The sequence below is a fragment of the Danio rerio genome, chromosome 4, assembly GCF_052040795.2.
Source record: "Danio rerio strain M-AB ecotype USA chromosome 4, GRCz13ab, whole genome shotgun sequence".
In the NCBI taxonomy this organism is placed as follows: Eukaryota; Metazoa; Chordata; class Actinopteri; order Cypriniformes; family Danionidae; genus Danio; species Danio rerio.
Genome location: NC_141024.2, coordinates 48,478,003 through 48,502,520, shown reverse-complemented (window position 1 = coordinate 48,502,520; position 24,518 = coordinate 48,478,003). Strand labels below are relative to the sequence as shown.

At 40.8% G+C, this 24,518-nt stretch overlaps 1 protein-coding gene across 1 annotated transcript in view; it reads right to left on the bottom strand.

The window, feature by feature from the left end:
* si:dkeyp-4c4.1 overlaps nt 1–24,518 on the bottom strand; it is a 38,766-nt gene that overhangs the window by 2,199 nt on the left and 12,049 nt on the right. Inside the window, exons 5-6 of the mRNA NM_001100956.2 lie at nt 18,969–19,142; nt 79–125 (exon numbers count right to left, since the gene is read on the bottom strand). Coding sequence (NP_001094426.2) covers nt 79–125; nt 18,969–19,142 — 221 coding nt within the window. The remainder of the gene's footprint in view (nt 1–78; nt 126–18,968; nt 19,143–24,518) is intronic.

Here is a 24,518-nt window from a genome sequence, read left to right as displayed (position 1 = left end):
CTGAACACAAGAACACACACATTTATAACCACAGCTGTGTGTGTGTGTGTGTATATGTATGTGTTGGTGTAGTCCTACATTTGTGTGGTCCTGCTGTAATCCTCATCTCTTCTCCATGATTCAGACTGTAAACACAAAGAGACTGACATTTAGTCAGTAAACAAACATCAGCTTATATCACACACACACACACACACACACACACACACACACACACACACACAGACAGAGATGTCTTTGTCAGTGAGGTGAGATGGTCTTGTTGTGTCTTGACATGTTCGGTGTGATCATATTCTCCTTCATCCTGGATCAGTTGTGTTCAGAGCTGCGACATGTTGATGAGGAAACAACGCTTGAACCCGCACACCCCTCTGCAAATGTGCAGCTGCACACTCCTGTGTGCTTTTGACAAGGCCTGTTGCCTATATCTGCTTTATATAGCGTATAGTTAGAGCTATAGTAGCCTTCTTACCTGCTGTAAATCACTCTGGCCTCCAACCATTTACTGGAATTTTCTAGAAATATGTTATTTAGTAACACTTTATAATAACTGCACACTATCAACTATTCATTAAGCATTAGCACATAGTTATTTCATTATTTATTAAACATTAGCATATAGTTATTTCATTATTCATTAAGCATCAACTCTACATTAATAGATGACACAGACACAGAGTTGTGCTCCTTTTCTGTTCAGCCATAGTTTATTGTGTTTTCTCTCCCACACTTTGCTTATGTTGGTTGTTCAGTTAATAAAACCCTTAGACTTATCCATTTGTGTTCTCCCTTATTTGATGTTTTGACTGTGCTCGTAACAATGATAAACCACTGTGAGTTTCACTCAACTGGTGCAGATTTGCCCTCGGAGTCAGATTTTGATACAACAACTTGTGCATTGAGCACAGATGACTTTATCACAAACACAGTGTATAATATAAAGACAGACTGTGGAGGTGAGTTGAGAACCCCTATGCTGGATTCAGTGACTGGCGCATCTCTCTTCCGTTCTGCTGTGAAGGCTGTCAGATCAGATATATATGTGTGTGTGTGTGTGCGGTGATAACGTGAGGTGCACTCGTTATAATCAATATAAATATTCCGATCAAACTAAATACAATCTTACATCAGCAACACATGGCAAGCAACAAGTTGATAATAACAAATAATCAAATTATAAACAACCCAACTAGTTGTTTAGCACGTATGCATCTCTGCTGTTATGTTTACACATGTAATATTTTTCCTGAGGCGATTTAAAGCAAAATACACAATTGCACTCAATAAAACATATCTAAAATGATAAGGAATATGGCTACTTACTGAGTTTAGTAACGCACACCAATACCACATGAAGAAAGGACGGACTTTGAAGGAATAAACAGTGTGAGGAAAGCTCTATTATAGTGCACTGGTCAATTCTGAACAAGTTCCACCCACGCATCAAGCCATGCGTGCACATAAACAAGACTAGAATACGCAGCCAATGAGAGAACTCATTAACCACATGTTCATATGACAAGACAAGCACAATACTGAAGCACTTAACAAAAGCATGCGACCACAATGTAAACAAAGAGACACATGCTTACACTACACCAACATAAACAGATGCAAACCATGAGTACAAGATAGATGAAAACACCTCACCGTGCACTCACACATATGCAACGAGCATGTTTCATTTCAGCAAGAACCAGCCTAAGACACAGAATGAAACACAAATGTGCTTAATTGTTACAAATATAATTATAAATAACAATATTTTTATAAGTTTTGGTACAATACTGCAGCTTTACATAGAGGATCAACAAAAATTAAAGAAGGAAATAATAATAAAAAAAATATTATATATATATATATATATATATATATATATATATATATATATAAGAATTAGAGTTTTGTGCACAAAACCTTGAGAGCTCCAGCACGACATTCAGACACACATGCATCAAGAATCAGGGTATGAACCTCAACCATGGTGGCATAAAGAAAAAATGCTGCATAATTCATTCATGCCGCAATGCATGCTGGGTGCCAGCATAGTACAAAGCTCTCAGCATGCATTGCAGCATGAATCCATTTTACAGCTTAAAGTTTTTTTTACAATTTCTTTCTCTGCCTTTAGTTTTGTCTTGTTCTTGGGTATAATATTTCAACAGAGATATTTTCTCTGGTATTTTTAATACAACAGAGTGTATATTTTCAATAAAAAGAGTGTTTTGAATTGTTCTGGGTTGTTTTTATTTGACTTTTATTTTTTGTTTGTCACGATTATTGAGATTCAAAGACTAAGAGTGCTTTCACACCTGTGAATCGATTCAGTTGTTCCAAAACAGAGATTACAATTGTTACATTGTTGCTCTTTGGTCTTGGAGCGGTTCGCTTTCACACTGCAAAGTTTCTAATCGGAACAAAAGAACTAAAACATGTCACATGCGAGTAAACTCTCCTCACATTGGTCAGAGTGTCAGGGTTTATTTTGCAGCGTCCCGCTCAGCTGTCAGGAGAGGTGGTGGTTTGGTGGTGATTGACAGGGTGCGCGCGCGTGACGTGTCTGAGAGACACGGTGGGGAGGGGTGAGAAGGGTGCGCGACGATGCCTATTTGAGGACTGGGAGAGAGACGCGAGATTACCGGGAGATCATCACTCGTTTGCGGGCATCCGGAGACTCGCGAAACTTCCCGCCCTACTCATAATTCTCTCTTCATATAGCCGTAAGCCTATTACATATCCATAAAACACTGTGATATAACTGCGCTCGGATCGTTTGCTTTCTCACTGCAATCAAACCGCTCCAGGGTTCGTTTCAATCGAGCCGAGACCACCTCATTCAAGTGATCTCGGAGCGATTACTTTGGCGCGGAACAGAGCGCGATTGCCCTGTTCACATATGCCAATCGAACCGCTCTAACTGGGCAAACGAGATACGTTCCGAAACAAAAGTGTAGGTGTGAAAGCACCCTAATTGTTAATGTCTGTGTGTTTTTGAGTTCTTCCATAGTTCAAACATTCTCATTGTAAATGGTGTTTATAGGCCTGTTAAACAATGATTGCTAAAGCTCCAGTGGTTTCATTAGTTGCGTTTGTGCTATCATGCCTAAAGTAAGCGAGCCAGGGTGAGCCAAGGTCAGTTGTGTTTCCACTGTAACTTCCGGGTCCTAATCGGGCCTTTTTCGGCCCGTCGAATGCCTTGGGCCAAGGAGGGCTAGCTGCGGCTTCGGGGCGGAGTGAAAAGAGAGGCAGAAACTTTCCTGATCGCACACGAGTTCATGCACCAAACAAATAAATAAATAAATAAGGGAAAGAAAACTGTCACGTTTGGCGTGATCAAAACAAGAAACAAAAAACAGAAAGGTGCGGATCCAAGTGCGGTTTATTTACAGTGTGCATCAACAGTTAAACAAGGTGCTCAAAGTACAAATAAATAACAAAACAAGAAACAAAAAACAAAGACAAGGCTCAAGAATCAAAACTCGAATATCAGACTTACTGGGAAAACTGCGGCAGGAAAGACAAGAAGGACAAACGACGCGATGACAAACAAAGGTGTAATGGTAGAATATATAGTCCAGATAATCAACAGTAACACAGAACAGATGAGATGACGGGTCAGTGTAAGTGTTCCGGTGTATGCGCGTGGGATGTATGAGAATGTAGTTCTTTACTGGAGCGCTGCAGTGCCTACAAGTCCTAGTGCACTACAGCGCCCTCAGGTGGTCACTGACGGATGTGACATTACCCCCTCTCTAAAAAGCGGCTTCCAGACGCTCCCAGAAAGGGGGGGTGGCAGAGCAGAGCAAGAACAAAGGGAGGGATGGGAGGGCCAGATCAGGGCAAGTCTGTGCTTCAGGCGCCCCGGCAAGAAGCCATGGTGCGGCCGGGGAATCCGTCCCATACAGTGGGAAGGACCACCAGGGAGGGGCGGGAGGGATGATCCATGGATGATCCTGCAGGAAACACAAGGCAGGAGTTCTTAGGAGAGCCGGGTGGAGAGGCAACTGGACAGGAGCCGGCGGGACTGGAGGCAGCTGGACTGGAGCCGGCGGGACTGGAGGCAGCTGGGCTGGAGCCGGCGGGACTGGAGGCAGCTGGGCTGGAGCCGGCGAGACTGGAGGCAGCTGGGCTGGAGCCGGCGAGACTAGAGGCAGCTGGACTGGAGCCGGCGAGACTGGAGGCAGCTGGACTGGAGCCGGCGAGACTGGAGGCAGCTGGACTGGAGCCGGCGAGACTGGAGGCAGCTGGACTGGAGCCGGCGAGACTGGAGGCAGCTGGACTGGAGCCGGCGAGACTGGAGGAAGCTGGACTGGAGCCGGCGGAATTGGAGGCAGCTGGACTGGAGCCGGCGGAACTGGAGGCAGCTGGACTGGAGCCGGGGGGACAGGAGGCAGCTGGACTGGAACCGGCAGGGCATGGAGCCGGACTGGGGCCGGCAGGGCAAGACGTCTGGGGGGTGCCGGCAGGGCAAGACGTCTGGATGGCGTTGGTAATGCCAGGAGCCGGGCTGGGGCCGGCAGGGCGAGGAGCCGGGCTGGGGCCGGCAGGGCGAGGAGCCGGGCTTGGGCAGGCAGGGCGAGGACCCTGGGTGGTGCCGGTAAAGCCAGGAGCCGGACTAGAACTGGCATTGTACTGCGCTCTGGGGCTGGAGCCGACACTGGCGGGCGCTCTGGGGCTGGAGCCGACACTGGCGGGCGCTCTGGGGCTGGAGCCGACACTGGCGGGCGCTCTGGGGCTGGAGCCGACACTTGCGGGCGCTCTGGGGCTGGAGCCGACACTGGCGGGCGCTCTGGGACTGGAGCCGACACTGGCGGGCGCTCTGGGGCTGGAGCCGACACTGGCGGGCGCTCTGGGGCGTGAGCAGTCCTGTTCCTACGCCTCCTCCGTCTGGTGGTTTGAGAAGGGAGAGCATAGTTAACAGGAGAAGGAGCTTGCTCTAGAGCTGGAGCCGACACTGGCGGGCATTGTGGGACTGGAGCAGACACTGGGGTTCCACACAGTTCTAGCAGGCTCTCCAGAGGCTCAGAAAAAGGTGATCTTCGGACAGCCCGACGCGGATAAGGGCGCAACTCCAGTCCAGCCTCTCTCCTCTTTCCCTTTGTTAAATCGGCTGGCCCTGAAAATATCCCTCTCGGTTGCCCTCCGCTCAGGCCTCCCTCCTGAGGGTTCTCCTCCCTCAGGGCAACAGAGAGGGGGGAGCCAGCGATAAAGGTTCCAGTCATCCTCGTACGGTGGCATGAGGGAACGAACTGGATCAAAAAGTCCTCCCCGAAAAAACATCATTAATAACAAGTCACTATGAGAGCTCTTCGGGGCTAGCTCCAAAAAGTCCTTGATATATCGCTCAATAGAGCGATTACCTTGTTTTAGGCGCATTATACTGTTATCCACTGGATCCATAAGTGATCGTGTCGTTCTGTCACGTTTGGCGTGATCAAAACAAGAAACAAAAAACAGAAAGGTGCGGATCCAAGTGCGGTTTATTTACAGTGCGCATCAACAGTTAAACAAGGTGCTCAAAGTACAAAATAAATAACAAAACAAGAAACAAAAAACAGAGACAAGGCTCAAGAATCAAAACTCGAATATCAGACTTACTGGGAAAACTGCGGCAGGAAAGACAAGAAGGACAAACGACGCGATGACAAACAAAGGTGTAATGGTAGAATATATAGTCCAGATAATCAACAGTAACACAGAACAGATGAGATGACGGGTCAGTGTAAGTGTTCCGGTGTATGCGCGTGGGATGTATGAGAATGTAGTTCTTTATTGGAGCGCTGCAGTGCCTACAAGTCCTAGTGCACTACAGCGCCCTCAGGTGGTCACTGACGGATGTGACAGAAAACATCTAGCCTTATAGGCTGAGGTATTTTTGCTTATAATTGCCCTTATGTTTCCCTTTTAAATGTAAGGCTGCTGCATAAAATAATAAAGTAGTTTTAATTTATAGTGACGTTCTTTGCTGCATCCTCCTTGAACAACGCATTGTATGCGTTTCAATAACGCATAATAATCAATACACCATATTAAAAACACAGCAGATGATAAAGATTTTCGAGAGTTTTTGTCAAGTTTAAAAGGTGTGTTTGTGCGCGTTTAGATGCCTGTATGTGTGTGTGAGACCGAGCAAGAGCGCTCCCTTCATAGCTCTGTTGATGCCGCGAGCGGCTTTTTTCTTTTTAATTTATTTTGGAGATATTACACAATATGAATACAACAGAAAGACATAAAACTTTACAAATTATGTGTCCATTTTCGTAGACTTTAAAACAATATAGTGTCATATCTTGATAAAATAGCCTAAGCTATAAATTTATAGAATTACAAAAATCGGATATAATAAAATCGCATTAAATAAATAAACCAATATAAAATAAACAAAAGCTAACTATAACAAGGTGGGTAGTCTATATACAATACATAAATCAAACTGTTTTAAAGTCATATATATATATATATATATATATATATATATATATATATATATATATATATATAATTTTAGAAAGACCTATCTAATAAAAAAAGTTTAGATGTTTTCTAAAAACAATAAACACGAAAGAAGGTTTGAAATATTATTTCTAAAATATTTGGATGCGATGATATTAATCAAATCCTGCAAACAGAGCATTTTTTGGGTGAGTGAAAGCAGAATCTAGCCTACCTTTTTTTTCTGTCACCAAGTCCTGCGCAGCGCTCGCGTCTTTAAACGCATTGGCGGAAAGTCCAAACACAAAAATTGTTCTATATCCTCAAACAAGTGTTTATGTGTTTAAGTGTTTTTATATGACGTGGTCAAATTTATAAGTTTAACAAATATGGCTTTTTATTAAATTTATCTTTTATTAGGTTACTCGCGCTTGTGCTGAAACACTTAACATGACGTCTATCAAAACAATGATGTTATAATATACATTTCATACCGAGCTATAACGGAGAATTTCTGTGGCTTTATATTATGGATGGGTGTGCTCACTGTGTTGGGTCCCTCCGTTAGTGGCGAGAGCACTCGATGCACAATGCGAACAGTCGGTCGGTGAGTAAACAAATGTAATGAATGGTAATACACAGGCCTGTGCGTATAGATATATAATGTGCTGCTGTACAGTAATGTGTCATTTGTTTGTTTCGGTTGTCTTCAATTTAATGGTTTCGTTTCGTGATGACTCCATGGTGTGCTTTATCTACCTAATTCCTGCTGAAGTGGGCGGATTGTGTGACGTTTGATTCAGGGGGCTTTCTAGGGGCGGTGTTTGTGTGACGCGCTGCGAGCTACTAACCCGACAGTGGAAACGCGACATGATTTCGGCCTCATTTCTCAACCTCCCGGGTGATTGGCCCTGGCCCGGCCCGATAAAAGCCCTGGCTCGCACTGGCCCGATAGTGGAAATGCGGCTATTTATGTGTTATTCTTTTGTCACACACAACTAACATGATATTGAATAAGAACATAAGCAGGTGAGGGTGGTGTAACAAATATGGCCGACCAGACACATAACTTTTTTGTTTTTATCCCACAACCGAGCCAACTTTGCCCAGAGAAAACTCGAAACACGATTCCAAGGTATTTATGACCCAAAAGGAATGTGCCATGCAGCATTGAATGCAGCATTAAACGGTTCAAGACTCCTCGAGCTGCTTGCTTAAGACGGATGTTTTCATATAAACTTTACTCTCTTTGTGTAATCATGTGTTTTGCAAAGTTTCCCTTTCTCCTGTATTAATATGTTTGGTTTTAATACCTCTGCATATAATGTTTAACTGTACCGAAGCTAAACAAGTTCTTATACTGTTCGTGTTTAGACTTTTCGAAAAGCTCACTCGTTGTACTAACTGATCGTTGATGTTTTATTTTAATATAAGTGCAACATATTGAAATTTTTAGAGACTTTAACATTTCTGTCCCGATTTGCATAAAATTTGCCTATGCAAATTCTGCTGCCTCGGACAAACTTATTATTCCAGGAAGTTAGCTTCTAATTAGTCAACTTTCCATGGAGGGTGGATCCGAACCCGCCCTATAAAGCTTAGGACCAATCTAAACTTTGCCTCTCTCTCTCCTGGCTCCAAGACCAAGCTCTCTCTCTCTCCCGGCTCCAGAGCAACCACCTCTCTGCTCTAAAGCCCTCTGTTTTGAAACTTTTCTTCAAACTCTCTGCAACTTCTTCAGAAACCTAAGAACGAGACCTAAGCATTGAAACCTCTAAGAAAGCAGGCGGAAACCCAGACAGAAAAGGATTAATCGCACAGCTCGGACATTTTACCGCCCAGAATCCTTTTGGTGCTTCAGCTTGGAACACCGACTCCCCCACTACAACCCTCGTGAGAACAGACCGCAAGTATCGACTCTCTTCCAACATCTAAACTGGTGTGAACTAAATTCAACCCTAAAAAGACAATAGAAGGGTTATATTGAATTTGATTACGTTTGGTTTGCTTGGTTTGTTCTTACAAACTCAGAGTCACTCTCAACGTCTTCACGTTCATTACTCTTCCCTATGCTTGTATTAATGTGTGTTTGTGTTAGGTGTTAGTTTCTGTTAGAGTAGTCAATAAAGTTTAATTTTGTATAAAGAAAGGTGCCTGTGTATATTAATGAATCTAATGTCTTAAACTTTGATCTTGTTACCCTGCTCAAACTTTATGGGTGTCTATTTTGATAGCATCGCTGGATGATTTGTTTGTTCGGATCTAAAGAGTCGATTCATTTGAAGCCCCGTTCAAATGAATCTTCCTCCCGTTAAGCTAGTCCGCTAGATATATAATGGTCCAGAAGGTACGCGAGCACTGAAATCTAAATCATAACTCACAACATTATAACAGCGGGAAAGGCGCTGGAAGAATAACCTTAAGCTAATTTACTACAGTAATAATGGTGTAGATATGCGAGCACTTTAATCTACTGTTACAAACCCCTGATTTTATTTAGATTTCCCAATTACATTTACATTTTTATTTACAATTCCCAAAAGTGAACAACAATAAATTAATCAAAAAAAGAAAAGAAAAAGTAAGTAAGGCAAAGATATATACTATTTACAATATATACAACACTGAGACAAATAAAGACGGGAAAAAACAAGAGAGCTGGCAGAAGGGACGCAGGAGGCGCTAAAGAAATGAAAAGAACAAAACCCAAACTAAATCGAACTCCCCAGAAGCATCTAGCTAACTATGTGAAAACAGTATAATTAACACACGAAGATCTTCCGAGTCCTAACTATCTACTCTATCTAGCTATTCAAAAAGTACAAGGGGTGGCGCTCGCCCATAACCTAATCTACTAAACAGCAGAATAGTCCTAAGTGTTGCAATATGTATGTCATGTGACCTTCTTACCTGTCCGCTTCGTCCAAGCCTCGTAAACAACGTAAACTAAGAATGATGTACGAATAACGGACGGATAACGTGCACACAGAAACGAGCAACAACAAAATACACAGTTAGACAAGGTTTTCTACATGCACGCAATAAATACAAACAAGCGGCAAAAGCAGAGAAAGAGAAAAACGCAAGAAAGGGACTTGCGAGTGGTCTGACGTGCGCTTTTATGACGGGTGGTCTTTGCTTATTGGATGTGACGTAAGTGTGACGTAACCAGGGAGGAATGACTGACAGCTGAATGGACGAATGAATGGAACCTGAGAGTACATGAGAGCAGATATGTGAGAACAGAGCGAGAGAGAGAAAGAGAGAGAAGGAAAAAAACACAGAGAAACAGAGCACAAATAACACAAATACATAACATCTACATTATAATTTGTTACAGATTATTAGTGTAGATATGCGTGCAAGTTAATCTACATTATTGTTATAATTTGCTACATGTTTATTGGTGGAGAATAAACAAAGCATTAAATATGTATTTTTACAGTAATAATGGTGTAGATATGCGAGCTTTTTTATCTACATCATAATTTGTTACAGATTATTGATGTAGATATGCGTTCAAGTTAATCTACATTATTATTATAATTTGCTACATGTTTATTTGTGGAGAATAAACTAAGCATTAAATATAGAATTTTACAGTGGCTTTGATATAGCTAATATCATCAGACTTATTCTCAAGTTTTCTTTTGGCTTATCATGCTATATAAATAGTGTGATTAACACAATTAATTAAAGCAACTAAAATAACGACAGCCCAACTAAATCAGATCTTGACCTCCATCATGGTGACTTCAATTGAACAACAGAAATTTCATCAAGAGCTATTGTTCACATGACCGAAATAAAGTCAAGGTCAGTATTAAGTGAAGCTCTTGGGACCTCATGTATTAACGCTGCGTACGCCAAAAAATTTGCGTACGCCAGGTTTCACGCTCAGAATCGCTCACGTTTGGATTTACTAACATGAAATGAATGTGGGAATGTGCGCAGCTTCACGCCAACTTCATGGCTGCACATTTTTTGTGTGTGTCTGTTTTATTTTCATTGGCGACTCCTAGAAGCGGTTGTGTTAAATTGCTCTCTACAAAGTGTCTTCTTAGCTGTATGAGATGGGTTCATCCACATGTCTAGTATATAAGGTTTCCATACCATGCAGTTGACCAGCCAAACGTTAAAGCGCAATTTGCAGCGATCGCCGGTTTTCCCAATGTAATCGGAGCAATCTACTGCACACACATTGCTATAAAGGCACCATCTGAGGATGAACTGGCATACGTGAATCAGAAACATTTCCATTCAATAAATGTGCAAATAAAATATGATGCACAGACTTAATAATGATTCCTACTTGTCTTTCTCATGATGAAGAGTAAAGGCAAAATCTGATATGTAGCGGGAGGGGGGGAAATTAAGTTCATCAGACGCTGTATTCGAACAGAGTTCATGCTCGAACATGTCAAAACATGTTGCCAGGGATTTAACGAGCTATGCCACTCAGGCTGTTAAAGATGCTAGAAAATTTTACACCTTTAGATCTCATTATTTCTTTTTTAATCCACTCAGTGCAATGTTCAGACCCAATTGTGTTAACCGCATCAGCTAAACTCTCCCCACTCTATTTTTTTCTTTTGTTATTAATTCCAGAGGACAGACTTGCATACAAATCCGTTTACCTCTGAAAGCAGCACCTCCAATTCACATTCTGTTTAAAGTTTCTCTTTTTGCTTGCTTTTGCCTTTGCTTTTTCGTTGGGTTTTGCCCAAGTAGAGTCATTAGCATATTCATACAGGGGAGGAGGCAGGGAGGGGTTTTGAGCTCATGCATGTTGCGCTCAGTTTTACGTTCATTCAGGGGTCCGTTCTTCGTACGTGGATTACTCAGTTAGCTGGATTTGGATATTGACGATTTGACACGATCCAGGATCGTTTCGTTCTTCAAAGCTGATCCAAGAGTTGTCATAGCAACAGTTCTGCTAGGTTAAACCTGATCGGGAGCAGGTTCAATTCTTATAAACAGGATTAGATCGGCTCAGTTCAAGCAAAGATATACAGAAAGTATGTACCGAATTCTGATATTTTCTTACAGTAGTAGTTATATACACTTGGGAAAAGAGTAAATATTTTTTTGAACTATATATATATATATATATATATATATATATATATATATATATATATATATATATATATATATATATATATAAAGTTATAGTTATTAATAAAATAAATAAAGTTATACATATTAATAAATCGTATGCAATCTGCACTCTCGAAATGAAGTACAAAGACTGCCACCTGGTGCTGCACAGAGAAAACTTATTGATATGAACTTTTTAGATCGCTTAGTACAAATTGTGTATAATAGAAATGCACAATATGTGACTTTTTGTAAAGCAATAATACATTTCAGCAGTTATAAACATGTTTTGACAGTTAATATGCCAGTGATTTGATGCTTCACAATAGTTGCAGACACCTTTACCAATATCAAAATGCTTTTGTAAACATACAGTTATTCTTTACACCGATTAAAAAACAGCTACTATAATAAAGAAAATCTTTTCTAAATGTAGAACTAAATACATTGATAATCATTGAAACACATGATGAATACTCTTGACACATGAAAGTGTAAAGCCTGCAGCTCACAACAAATGTGGAAGGTTATTGCGTGTCATATTTAAACCGTTTACTGCTGATTTGATGTAATTTTGCTCACATGGATAATTGAATATTAATCAGATGATGTCATTACGCTGCTGTGCCGTCAGCCAATCGTTGCATTGCTGATCATGATTTCGAGGATCGATAGATCTGTCCTTCACAACACACGCAGCGATCTCAGATCAGTTCATCCAGACATTCTAATCTGATTCGCGAACTTGTTTGAAGAACCAAATTAGCGAGAGATCAGTTATCAAGATTAAAAGATCCAGGATCTGCCAAATCATCTTAGATCCTTTAAGCGAGGTACGAAGAACGGACCCCAGATGTACAAAGAATATGTGTGAGATTCGGCGTATGCAGTGTTTCATACATCTGGGGCCTCATGTACGAAGACTTGCGTGGAAATCTTACTAAAACATTGCGTACGCACAAAGCTGTAAATGTGCAAACGCAGAAAAAAATTCAGATGTATGAAACACTGAGTACGCCTAATCTCACGCATATTCTTTTGTACATACGAATGAACGTGAAACTGGGCGCAACATGCACGAGCACAAAACCCCTCCCTGCCTCCTCCACCGTATGAATATTCTAATGACTCTACTTTGGCAAAACCCAACGAAAAAGCAAAGGCAAAAGCAAGAAAAAAGAGAAACTTTGAACAGAATGTGAGATGGAGGTGCTCCTTTCGGAGGTAGACTGTAGAAAAGCGCTGTTATTTGCAAGTTTGTTCTCCGGAATTAACAACAAAAGAAAAAAAAAATAGAGTGGGAGAGTTTGGCTGATGTGGGTAACACAGTTGGGTCTGAACATCGCACTGAGTGCATTAAAAAAGAAATTGTGTGGTTTATATCTGTAAAATGTTGCAGCACCCTTAACAGTCTCAGTGGCGCAGCTCGTAAGATGCATGTGATCATGAATTGACACATTCGAGCATGAACTCGGCTCGAATGCAGCGTCTGATGAACTCTTCTTCTTTTTTTTCCCCGCTACATATCAGATTTTGCCTACTATTTATCACGAGAAAGACAAGTAGGAATCATCAATAAGTTTGTGCATCATATTTTATTTGCACATTTATTGAATGGAAATGTTTCTGATTCGCGCATGCAAATTCATCTTCAGATAGTGTCTTTATAGTAATGTGCGTGCAGTAGATCGCTCCCATTACATTGAGAAAACAGGCAACCGCTGCAAATTGTGCTTTAATGTTTAGCTGCTCAACTGTATGGTATGGAAACCTTATATACCTGCTAGATGAACCAGTCTCATACAGCTGCCATTGCAAGGCTCAGACACTTTGTAGAGAGGAATTTAACACAACTGCCTCTAGGAGTCGCCAATGGAAATAAAACAGACACGCACAAAAAATGTGCGTACGCCAGCCAGAAAGCTGGCGTGAAGCTGCGCACATTCCCACGTTCAGTTCATTGATAGTAAATTCAAACATGAGCGATTCTGAGCGTGAAACCTGGCGTACACAAAATTTTTGTGCGTACGCAGCGTTGATACATGAGGCCCCTGAATTTTTTTATGCGTATGCGCATTTACAGCTACGTAGTGTTGTTCAGTACGCAATGTTTTAGTATGATAAGTCTTCGTACATGAGGCCCCTGATGTTTGTGGAGTTGTGAGATCTTGAGAAATAACATTTTTTATTGTGTAATTATTTTTATTAATTATTCTTTTTATTTCGAGTTATATTCATAGTTGATTTAATCTTTGGTTTTGGCTGTGTTTTTTCTGTTTTATTTTCTTCAGTGATTCTGCTGTTAACAGTTGTTCATCTATAATTCTCAATCTTCCTTTAAATAGACACTTAATAGTTTCATTAACTTCATCATTGCCAGAGTGTTCAACCTTCTTTAGTGAGGATTTTACTCTGGGATTTAAGGGGTTAAATGGGTTTGATGAAAAATACAGACTGTGGAATGTTTTGTAACAGAAATATTCTATAAACTGAATTTCCGAAAGTAAAATGTTAAAAACAGTAGATTACTGGCAACCACAGCTACCGGTATTTTACCTTAAAATTAAGAAAGAAAAAAAACTGCTAAACACTGTTAAACATTTTTTGTGTCACCATTTTGGAGGATAGTGTGTGCAAGTCCAAGATAAAGAGTATCTGATGTTATGCTGCATCTGCTTATGGTTAAAGGTAACTGTGTAGTTAATAATGCAGTATAAATATGTTTGCTAATTTTAAACACACGTTAATGCATTTAATTACTACATTTTGTGCACTAAGCTACGTTTTTGTGAACTGAACATTGCATCAGTTGATGAAATATGGTTAATTTCTGTAAATTTTAACAGTTCTATATTTTTGTTCTGTAAAACTTCTGTATTTTTTACAGGAAAAATCCTGGCAATCACAGCTGCCAGTATTATTCTGTAAATTTAACAGATTTATTTATTTTTTTTACAGTATGCAAGGTAGTGATGGGAAGTTCGGATCATTTTACTGACTCGGATCTTTAAGTCTCGTTCATCAAGATGAACAAATCTTTTTTCGAGTCATTTCGTTCAATTTTCCAAAATATTATTAAAATTACGAATTGCTTTCAAACACTGCTACAACTAGCCCAAAAGGTTGAATGCAAGACAAATAAGTCATAAATACGATATTATAAGAAGGAGAAAATAATATTTCAATGTTTACCTGCTCTTTTTTCAATGAAGGCAAGTTTTGTCTCTTTGCTCAGCTCACCTCTTCATGTCTTCTAATGTCAGGGGTTCGTTCACGTTACACTGGCAGTCACATATAATCTTAACCAATGTACACAGTCTGAGCCGATAGGAGCCATGATAATTAGTTCACCTTTCAAGTTTTGAGTCATTCGTTACTTACGTGACAAAATGAAGGGGACTCGAGAGATGAACAGATCAAATCTTTATCTGGCTCTAAACGCATATGATTGGCTTCTGCCTTTCCGCGATGAACAACTCGAAATGTGATGAAGAGTTGTAATTAATTATACCATCTGCACAAATTGGCGCAGTCGCGGATAAACGAATTACTCCCTAAGAGGACTCGTAGTTCCCGAGTCATATTGAAGATTCATTAAAAAATAGAGAGAAAAAAATCTGATGCTGCACAAGAACTGACAATGCATTAAAGCCAGTGTTGTTGCTAATCTTTCACGCCCAACACTTTGATTAAAGGTTAAATAAATCCAGGCAAAGAAAGAGTTAAAATCCTGTAAATTTCTAAAAACTCTTCATTAGTTCAGGACTGATGTCGATTAACAGATTTACACAAAAAAATAATAAATACATTTCTGATGCATTTTTACAGCAGTTTAATTTAGTGAATGTTTTCATCTCCAACACAATGAAAGGGTAGTAAGTTTGCCCAGAGTAGAGGTCTGCATTCCTAAGGCTGTATTGCGGGAGCCGTGGGACCCGACCAGGTAACTGGAGTTACTTGAACAGGAGTGGGCGGTCTAACAATTTTGCTCCCGACTCCCGAGCAAGCATGCGTATGTATGTGTGTGAATGAGAGAGCGTGATGCTGTCAGGGTTCTGCCACTCTAGTCTTGTAAATTCTTGTTTTGGTGGCAGAGCTCGGACACTAGTTCTGTCTTGTCCAGTTTCTGTCATTGTGTGTCTCTGTGAGTGCGCACGCCGTCGTGGGTGTACGCAGAGTGTGCGCTCCCGCATGATGCGGCCGCGCGGGCTCTGCGTGCCTCGGACGCTCTCGCTCTTGTACTCGTGTTAGTGTTCGTCTGTCTGCAGCGTGGTGTTTCATTCCCAGCGTCTCAGTCTAGTTGGTTTCGGTTTTGGTCGGCACTGGGATGAAACATGCATGCTGCGTGTGCAAGTGCACGGTGAGTGTTTTCATTCGTGTACTCCTTTCTTGCGTTCAGTCTTCTGTTGGTGTTGTGTTTAGCAAGTGGTGTGTGTTTACATGAATCGCGTGCTTGTGTTGTTATGAACACACGGTTAATGAGTTACCTCATTGGGTGCGTGTTCTAGTCTTGTTTTAAGTGAGCGCATGGCGTGTGTCGTCTCTTTGTGTCATGTGCTCTCCCGTCTATTGTCTAGTCCCACCCTCCTTGTTAACCTATTATTAGTTAATTATGTTCATCTGTTTGATTGTTAATTTCCTACAGTTTATAAACCCCTCATGTCTGCTGTCCTGTGCCAGTTCGTCATCACATGTCGTCATTTGAAATCTTGTCCTGTCGTGTTTCCAGTCCTGATCCTTGCCAGCCTGCCCAGTCCAGTTTGTTTGTGTATGTATTTGTTTTGTTAATGTTTTCCCCCTCGGGGTAGTTTATTTTGCATTTTATTTTTATTATTTAATAAATTCCCGTTTCCCTGCATTTGAGTCCTTGCTCCTTTTTCCCCATTTCCCCTCACCAACCCCGACAGATGCTGTGTTTAGCTCGTTTGTGGCTGTTTGTGTGTCTGAATGAGAGAGAGAGCTGTGCTGTCCATGTGTGTGTATGTGTGTGAATGAGAGAGAATGTGATGCTGTCTGTGTGTCACTTGGTTGCTTTGCTGGTTGCGCAGCGGAACAACAAATGCTGGATATAAGCGGGAGTGGGATTAAAAATCTAGTCCCGCACAGATCACTAGTCCAGAGTGTATTGTTGAGTTTTTCTTTATTTTAAAGCAATTTTTTTAAATTTATGTCAAAATAAGAATTTTCATTAAATGGCCAAAGTAAAACTCAAAATCACCCTAGAGTAGATGAAAACAACCGAACAGTGTTAAACTCTAAGACTATCTAGAATCTAGAAATATACACCAGATTATTCGCTATTTGTCTTGATGTAACACAGTTAAAATAATGTTTAATTGTCCTTCACCAAAAAGTGTTATTTTGTTTATTTTGTGGTTTTTAGGAGACCTCTTGTGGCAACAGTGTGTGGTTCTTTCACCTTTCACCTGCAAAGCTAAAATAGTTGCTGAATACAGAGTGGGGGTAGGGGTCCGTGTACGTTTTGTTCATTTGTTTTCCATTTTCAAACAGAATAAAGGAAATGGAGAAAATGGCCGTTTTCCCGTTTTATTTTGCTCACGAGAAAACAAGATTTTGGCTGGATTTTCGTTTTTTTGGTTTAGGGTAGGAAAACGGATAAACGACTTTAAAATTAATTTTACACATGTAGGCGTGCTGAAACGCCCACTTTCACGTTCGCCCTCAAAATAAAAGCCTTACACGCAGGCTTTTATTTATTATTGATTAGCCTATATATAAACTTTTTTACATATTCTATCATTTGAACCACACACAGTTAGCAGGCTTACATTCATTGCGTATGTATAAATTAAATAAAAACGTAAATTAGCAGTATTCTTAGACGTTTGTCATTAAAATCATAGTTCACTGCCAAGCTTCTTGCTGCTGTGCACCTGATGCTGAGCAAAGATAGCCATTTTCGAGCAGCACCTGGTTTACATGATGGTTTCAGGGCTATTGTAGGCCTAAATAATACTCTGTATAAAATAATAATTAATTATTATTATTTTTATTATTATTATCATTATTAATATTATTATTTACTTTGTTATTAACTTAAATGATTTAACTTAAACTTTAAACTTCAAATTAATAGAATATGTCAAATTAAAAAAAGTGTTTATTAAATGTAGGTCAGGTGTTTATTTTAATAATAATTATTAAATTATTAAATATTATGACATTATAATTCAGTGTTTTGGAGAGTATGCAGGTAACCCATGATAACACTCTTTAAGATCACCAAAGTAGGTCTGTCTTACTTTTTTGTTATCTGTTGCTGTTATTATTGTGGCATTTTTATATATATATGCATGCCTTGCCATGGAAGGCTGCGGAATATTTTAAATAAGTGGTTTATCCTAAATAAAATACAATAGGATCGGTGGATGTGCAATGAATAGTTTGAAAACCCCTGATTCATACTAACAGACGAGCTAGCTGTCTGTGCTGCGCTAATAACTTGACATTTGTTCTTTTTGGTGCTGCCAGATGCATTTACTGCATAAAAAAAAAAAAAAAAGGTAATTCGGTAAAGTGCGCGATGCGTGCAGAAATAAGCGCACTATATGCCTATGCTAGCTTAGTCCTTATAAACGACCAGTTTATAAAATACACAATTTACGGATCAAGCCTAATGAAGAATAAGAAGAATATGCAACGCATTATGATCCTTGAATGATAAAAGCACATTTATATAAACTATATATTTTATATAATCCATAAATATTAAAAAACATTATACATTTAAAATTTGTATAATCGTTTTCCTACCCTAAACCAAAAAACGAAAATCCAGCCAAAATCTCGTTTTTTCGTTTTCTCGTGAGCAAAAGAAAAACGGAAAAACGGCCGTTTTCTCCATTTTCTTTATTCCGTTTGAAAATGGAAAACAAATGAACAAAACGTACACGGACCGGTAGGTAAAATGTGCTCCAGCGAAATGTTACAAATTGAGTATTGTAACACTTGTTAATAACACATACAAGCCCCAAATGAACATTAAGTGATGTTTTGTATCAAATCTATCCTGATTGCCGTTTGTGACCTACTTTGTGTGGTTTAAATTGCTCATGCTATGTGTAGCTGAAAAGACAACATTAATATGAGCAGGGGTGAATTATTTCTTTTTGTTTGGGTTTTTAGATGCATGTTTAAATGCATACTGTTGCCAGAGGATATATATTTCTGTTACAGGTATGTTGAACTTTTGTATATAAATAATGTTTTGTTAAAATGACTTTGTGGCTACACAGAAATGGTTGCTGAATGCAGAGAGGTGATGCAAGTTTAAATTAATACTGTTGACAGAGGATATCTAGTTCTGTTACAGAATAAACAGTTCTTTGTGTACGTGATTTGAGTGTCATCGGGAAGAGAAGCGTTACATCTACGCAGAAATCACTAAAACAAAAACATGTATATGTTCCACATACTTGAGTTTGTCCAGTGTGTAGTTTGGATCCTCCAGTTGTTCAGAGAGCAGCTTGACTCCTGAATCTCCTGGATGATTGTAGCTCAGATCCAGCTCTCTCAGGTGTGAGGGGTTTGAAGTCAGAGCTGAAGACAGAAAACCACAGCCTTCCTCTGTCACCATACAGCCAGACAATCTACAAACACACACACAAACAGTCCACGTCACATTAGTCTGCCAGACGTCACTAACACACAGTCATCTGTGCAGAAGCTGATATTTGCTCTAGTTTCAGTCACAAAAGCAAAAGTGGAAACACTTTATTTGAAGGGGTGTTCATAAGACTGTCATAACACTTTTATAATCATGTTGAGATATGTCATGAATATGGATGAGATGTTATGAATGCTTAAGACTATTGTCATTAAGTGTCATTACCTCAGTTATGTCATTATACATGCAGAGATGTCATTGTTTGAGATGTCTGTGTTGTGTAACTTGACATTGCCAAGCCAACTTCATAAATCTGTCATAAACATGATTGTCATGAGGCCATTAGAATTGTGTCATTAACTTTTTTATGATCATTTCTTTTAAAGGAACAAACTGAATTTGTCATTAAAATGTCACATTAAAATTGTAAGTATGCTGTCAAATAAATCTATAACAGCATCATGAATGTTTAATGACATTAATTAAATTATAGTCACGCTGTTATACAATTCATGACACAATTATAATGTCCACTAGACAATCATGTTTATGGTGGATTCCTGAAGTTATGAAGTTAATTTGTTTGGTAATGTTAAAAAGGCACAGCTGGTGCCAATGACAATCAGTCATGTATATAAGATGCGGCTAGTGCAATGCTCGGCATCCTTTTCGCTTTCAGAGCCTTTCACTAGCTTCTGAGAGAGTCTTCGAGGGTTCTCCTACCTGTGTCTACAGAGAGAGATCGAGAAGCAGCTTCTCCCGGTTCAGAGCGCGTATACGCAGTGGCAGACGGTCGAGCTGGGTTTTTCTCCTTTGCCTGGCGTTCTTTGGGTACGGTCCTCCAAGAGCGGTTTGTATATAGGGAAAAAGTTTTCCTAAAAGAGCAACACGGTTTTGCAGCGCGTCTTTTCCTGGTGATGGTTTATCCCCCAGCTCCGCGACCGGAGCGACTAGATGGGTGTTATGTGGAGGGTTCAAGCCTTCCGTCCCCTTCTTCCCGTATATGCACAGTAAGCTCATGCAGTTTTGAGGGCAATTTTTCTGCCCGATCTGCGTGCGCTTCCATCCTCACCATCCTTGGAGGGTGGGCTGTCAATGTCTCCTTCCTCTGAGTTGATGAGTGCGGTGTCGGATCTAGAAGCAGACTTCCCCAGGCTGCTTCGGCCGTGGCTCTGGTGATGGTTTATCCCCCAGCCCCATGGCCGGACCGACTAGAGGGGTGTAAAAACCTTTCTTCCTGGATGCACACAGTAGGCTTACGCAGTGTGCTGCATGCGGGCGGGTTCACTTGCGGGGGCTCTGCATGCCTGGTTAGCGTGAGCCAGCCCGTCGCAATGGCTCATCCGTACGATCAGACTCGGTTATGTGATACAGTTCGCGAAACGGCTTCCCAAGTTCACGGGCGTGTATTTCAGCAGGCTCAGTCCTGCGTCCACCCCTGTCTTGCAAGTGGAGATTGCTGTCCTCTTGGCGAAGGATGCAATCGAGCCGACCCCTCCAGCTGAGATGGAGAGTGGGTTTTACAGCCCGTACTTCATCATGCCCAAAAAGAGCGATGAGTTACGGCCAGTCCTAGATCTGCGCGTTTTGAACCGCTGCCGGCACATCAACCAATGCATTCGTCCTCGGGATTGGTTTGCAGCAATAGATCTGACGGACGCGTATCTGCATGTCTCCATACTTCCACGCCACCAGCAGTTTCTGCGGTTTGTGTTTGAAGATCGAGCATGACTGTACAAGGTCCTCCCCTTCAGGCTCTCTGTCTCCGCAGGGTTTTCAGCAAGCTCGCGGAGGTCCGCATGCTCAATTCTCTCGACATTTGTCTGATTTTAGCCCACTCTCGGGGACAATTGACTACGCACAGAGACTAGATGCTCCGGCACCTCCACCTGTTGGTGTTTAAGAACAACCAAGAAAAGAGCTGGCTTGCCCTCGTGCAGAGCCCCTCCTTTCTCGGGTTGGAGCTGGACTCGATCACCATAAAGGGGTGCCTCTCACGAGAGCACGCCGAGCCAGTGCTGGACTGTCTGAGAGAGTTCAACAGAAAAATGTGGTCCCCCTGAAATCTTTTCAGAGACTCCTGGGGCATATGGCATCCGTGGCCGCGACCTCACCGCTCGGATTGCTCCATATGAGACCACCATGGCATTGGCTTCACGATCGGGTGCCCAGGCGCACATGGCATGCGGGCACACACCGAGTGACTCCACTCCGCCGTGTCACCGTGCCCCCAGCCCCTAGAGGGACCTCTTCCAACGGGCCCCTGGGTTAGGCGTCCAGGTATGTTGTCGTTTCGACAGATGCTTCCAGTATGGGTTGGGGGGTCGTGTGTTGCGGGCATGCTGCATTGGCATATCAACTGCCTAGAGCTGTTGACAGTGTTTCTCACTTTGCGTCGCTTTTTACTGGCACTAAGGGGGCAACAAGTGCTGGTCAGGACCAATGACTGTAAAAAATATGGACGACGTGACAGCCCCTTTTCCCATTGAACGCCTAGAGGGCAAAACGCTCGCTTGACGAGCACAAACTGTCGCAAAAGACTGCTAAAATTGGAGCCTGGACATGCGCAGAAGGACTGTCTGATGGAGCCAGAGGAGGAACCGCAAAAATGAGCGGAATCGAGCTTCCAACCAAACGATTTATGTAAAATCGACCATGCCCCCCGAACCTCTCACTTGACCTCCTGATCTGCACTATAAAAAAGGCTTGCTGATGTAAATAGAAGCACTTACATTTAAAAACACAGAATAATATACGGTTTAAAAACGGTGCGATTTAAGCTGCTATACTTTAATAAAAGCAAAACATGCTGGACTGCAGAAATAAACGATCTTTTCTACACTATAGCCTGAATATGAGCACAAATAATATATTCTCTTATTGTTATATTTGTGGTTGGTATTTGTTATCTTCATAGGGGTAGAAATAACACTTGTAAAATATGAACAATAACATATAAACAACATGTACATTTTTAGAAAGGTTTTTATTTTTAATTAGCCATCAACAGAATCCAAAATATAGCCTACGCACCATAACGATTTACCATGCGGGAACAATCGTGCGTTTAGAAGATAAATACAGCAAGATTTTTTAAATATCAACAGGGCCCGGTTTTTTAAAAGTAATCCACTAGGATTTTGGATAAGGGATTGGATCAAATCTTGAAAATGGGTTTTTCAAAAGAAAAAACGGATTACTTAATCGGATTAGATCACGTAATCCAATCTTGGTTTTGATCCAGATCAAACCTTTACTTTGGGTTTTGCAGACCTTTTTTGTAGGATTTGGATCACTTTGACAAAGTTAAAGCTATAAAGTTAGACAAAGTTGCATATTTGTAAAATAAATAAAATAAAAGAAGCGCTTTCTCTCATGCCTCCATGAAAAAGCGTGTCAGCTGGCTACTTCACGAAAAGAAATGCATGCAGCGCCGGCAATCTTAATATTTTCCACCACTAACTGAAATTAATGCTGCACTGTTTTATTAACAAATTATTAAAATGTTCTGTTTTTCCCCAAACACACTCTCTTAATCATTAGCCTGTGCTAGATTTTTGCGCGCGCTTGAGCGTGGGGATAAGCACATCTCTCTCTCTCTCTCTAAAATAAGAAAATTGATTTGAAAATTGAAAATGATCTTATAAATATTGTTATAGCAATGTGACTACTTTGGTAAATAACACTCGTCGTTGACGTCACAGGATGACTGATCGTGAAGGAACATGTAGTCTGTCACATTTGCTACCCACGGCAAGTCACGATTTTATCAAGAAAAAATCGCGTAATCTGACATAGTGACTTTTCTAACCGACAAAAAAAATCATGTAATCTGACCGGGGCTTTAGTAACCGTACTAAGGACCTTGGACAGTTACTGAGTCCGAAACTGTTGTATTCGTTTTTTTCATATTCGTCATTAGGGGGCTCACAATTGTCAAGAACACCCCTCAAAATATTTGTTACAGATGTGAAAAATGCAAAAAATCAAAACATCAAACTTAATTTTTATGACGGACGAAAGTTACAGAGGCTGCAAACTAATAAAACGTGAGGTCATATTTAGTATATATATATACTAATATGGGGGTGGAATTGCAGGTCAAAGCTGTTTTAAAATGCCAAAACAAACTTACAATTCAACATTTACAGATTTCATTCAAAATGATGACTTTTCAGTTCATAGTTTGATTATTTGAAGTGAGTGCACAAAACAGCTTTTTTAAGACATGCTGCAAACATCCCAATGAACATTAACCAATGACGTTATGAGCTGAAATTTCACGGACACTTAAGAGTTATATTATATTTGGTAAAAACAGGTGCCATTTAAACCCAGTGCTTTTCTCATATTTTACATCACTTCACACTTGAAATAAGAAATATACACACTGAATAATCAAAACAAAATACATGCCAGCATTTTTTTTTTCTCATGTCGTCATTGTGGTATTTGTAATGTAAAAGTAAATTGTGGCAGAATTTATTTTATAGAAACTTTTTTTTTATTATTTTACCTCAATGTCTCCAGTTTACAGCTTACAGTCTTCAGTCCATCAGAGAGAAGCTTCACTCCTGAATCCAGCAGGCCATTGTTACTCAGGTCAGCTCTCTCAGGACACAATTTTTACTTTCCTTTTCCAAGCTCATGTTAACAAATTAGAGCTATCAGTTTTGGAATGCACACTATCGTTTGAGGTTACAGAAGCAACCCTTCGTTCCCTGAGGAGGGGAACGGAAGTGCTATACAGTGAATTTGATCTTGGAAAATCCACGTATGGGAGGATTTGGTTCAGAAGCCGCTTGTCTTAAAGAGTATTGAACGGGCCAATGAAGCAATGAATTGGCAGCGTAAGCTTGCGCAGGTGTGCCTCATTGGCAATTATCCCAGCATATAAGCACACCTGGAGCGAGCAAACACCATCCTATTAAGCTGAAGAGAATTTCAAACAGCTAAGGGACAGTCATTATGGCGATGGAGTATAGCACTTCCTTCCCCTCCTCTGGGAACGAAGGGTTACTTCTGTAACCTCAAACGTTCCCCTTCGGTTGGGGAACTTCAGTGCTATACAGTGGATTTGATCTTGGAAAATCCACGTATGGGAGAAATATGAAAAAACGCCATAATGACTGCACCTTACCAACGCCCCCGATGAGGGGATAGTCAAGCAAGCGTGACGCACCTACATCATAGGAGGCGCGGTCCTCCAACGTGTCCCTGGCCCTAATTTTTCCCACTTTAACAGAAGTTTTACAGATTTAAATATATTTTTGGGGAAGTCGTGAGCGTCTAGATAATTCTAGGAAAATACGACAGTACGTTGGGAAGCGTGCAATCCCGATAGGGAGGACGCTGCGGA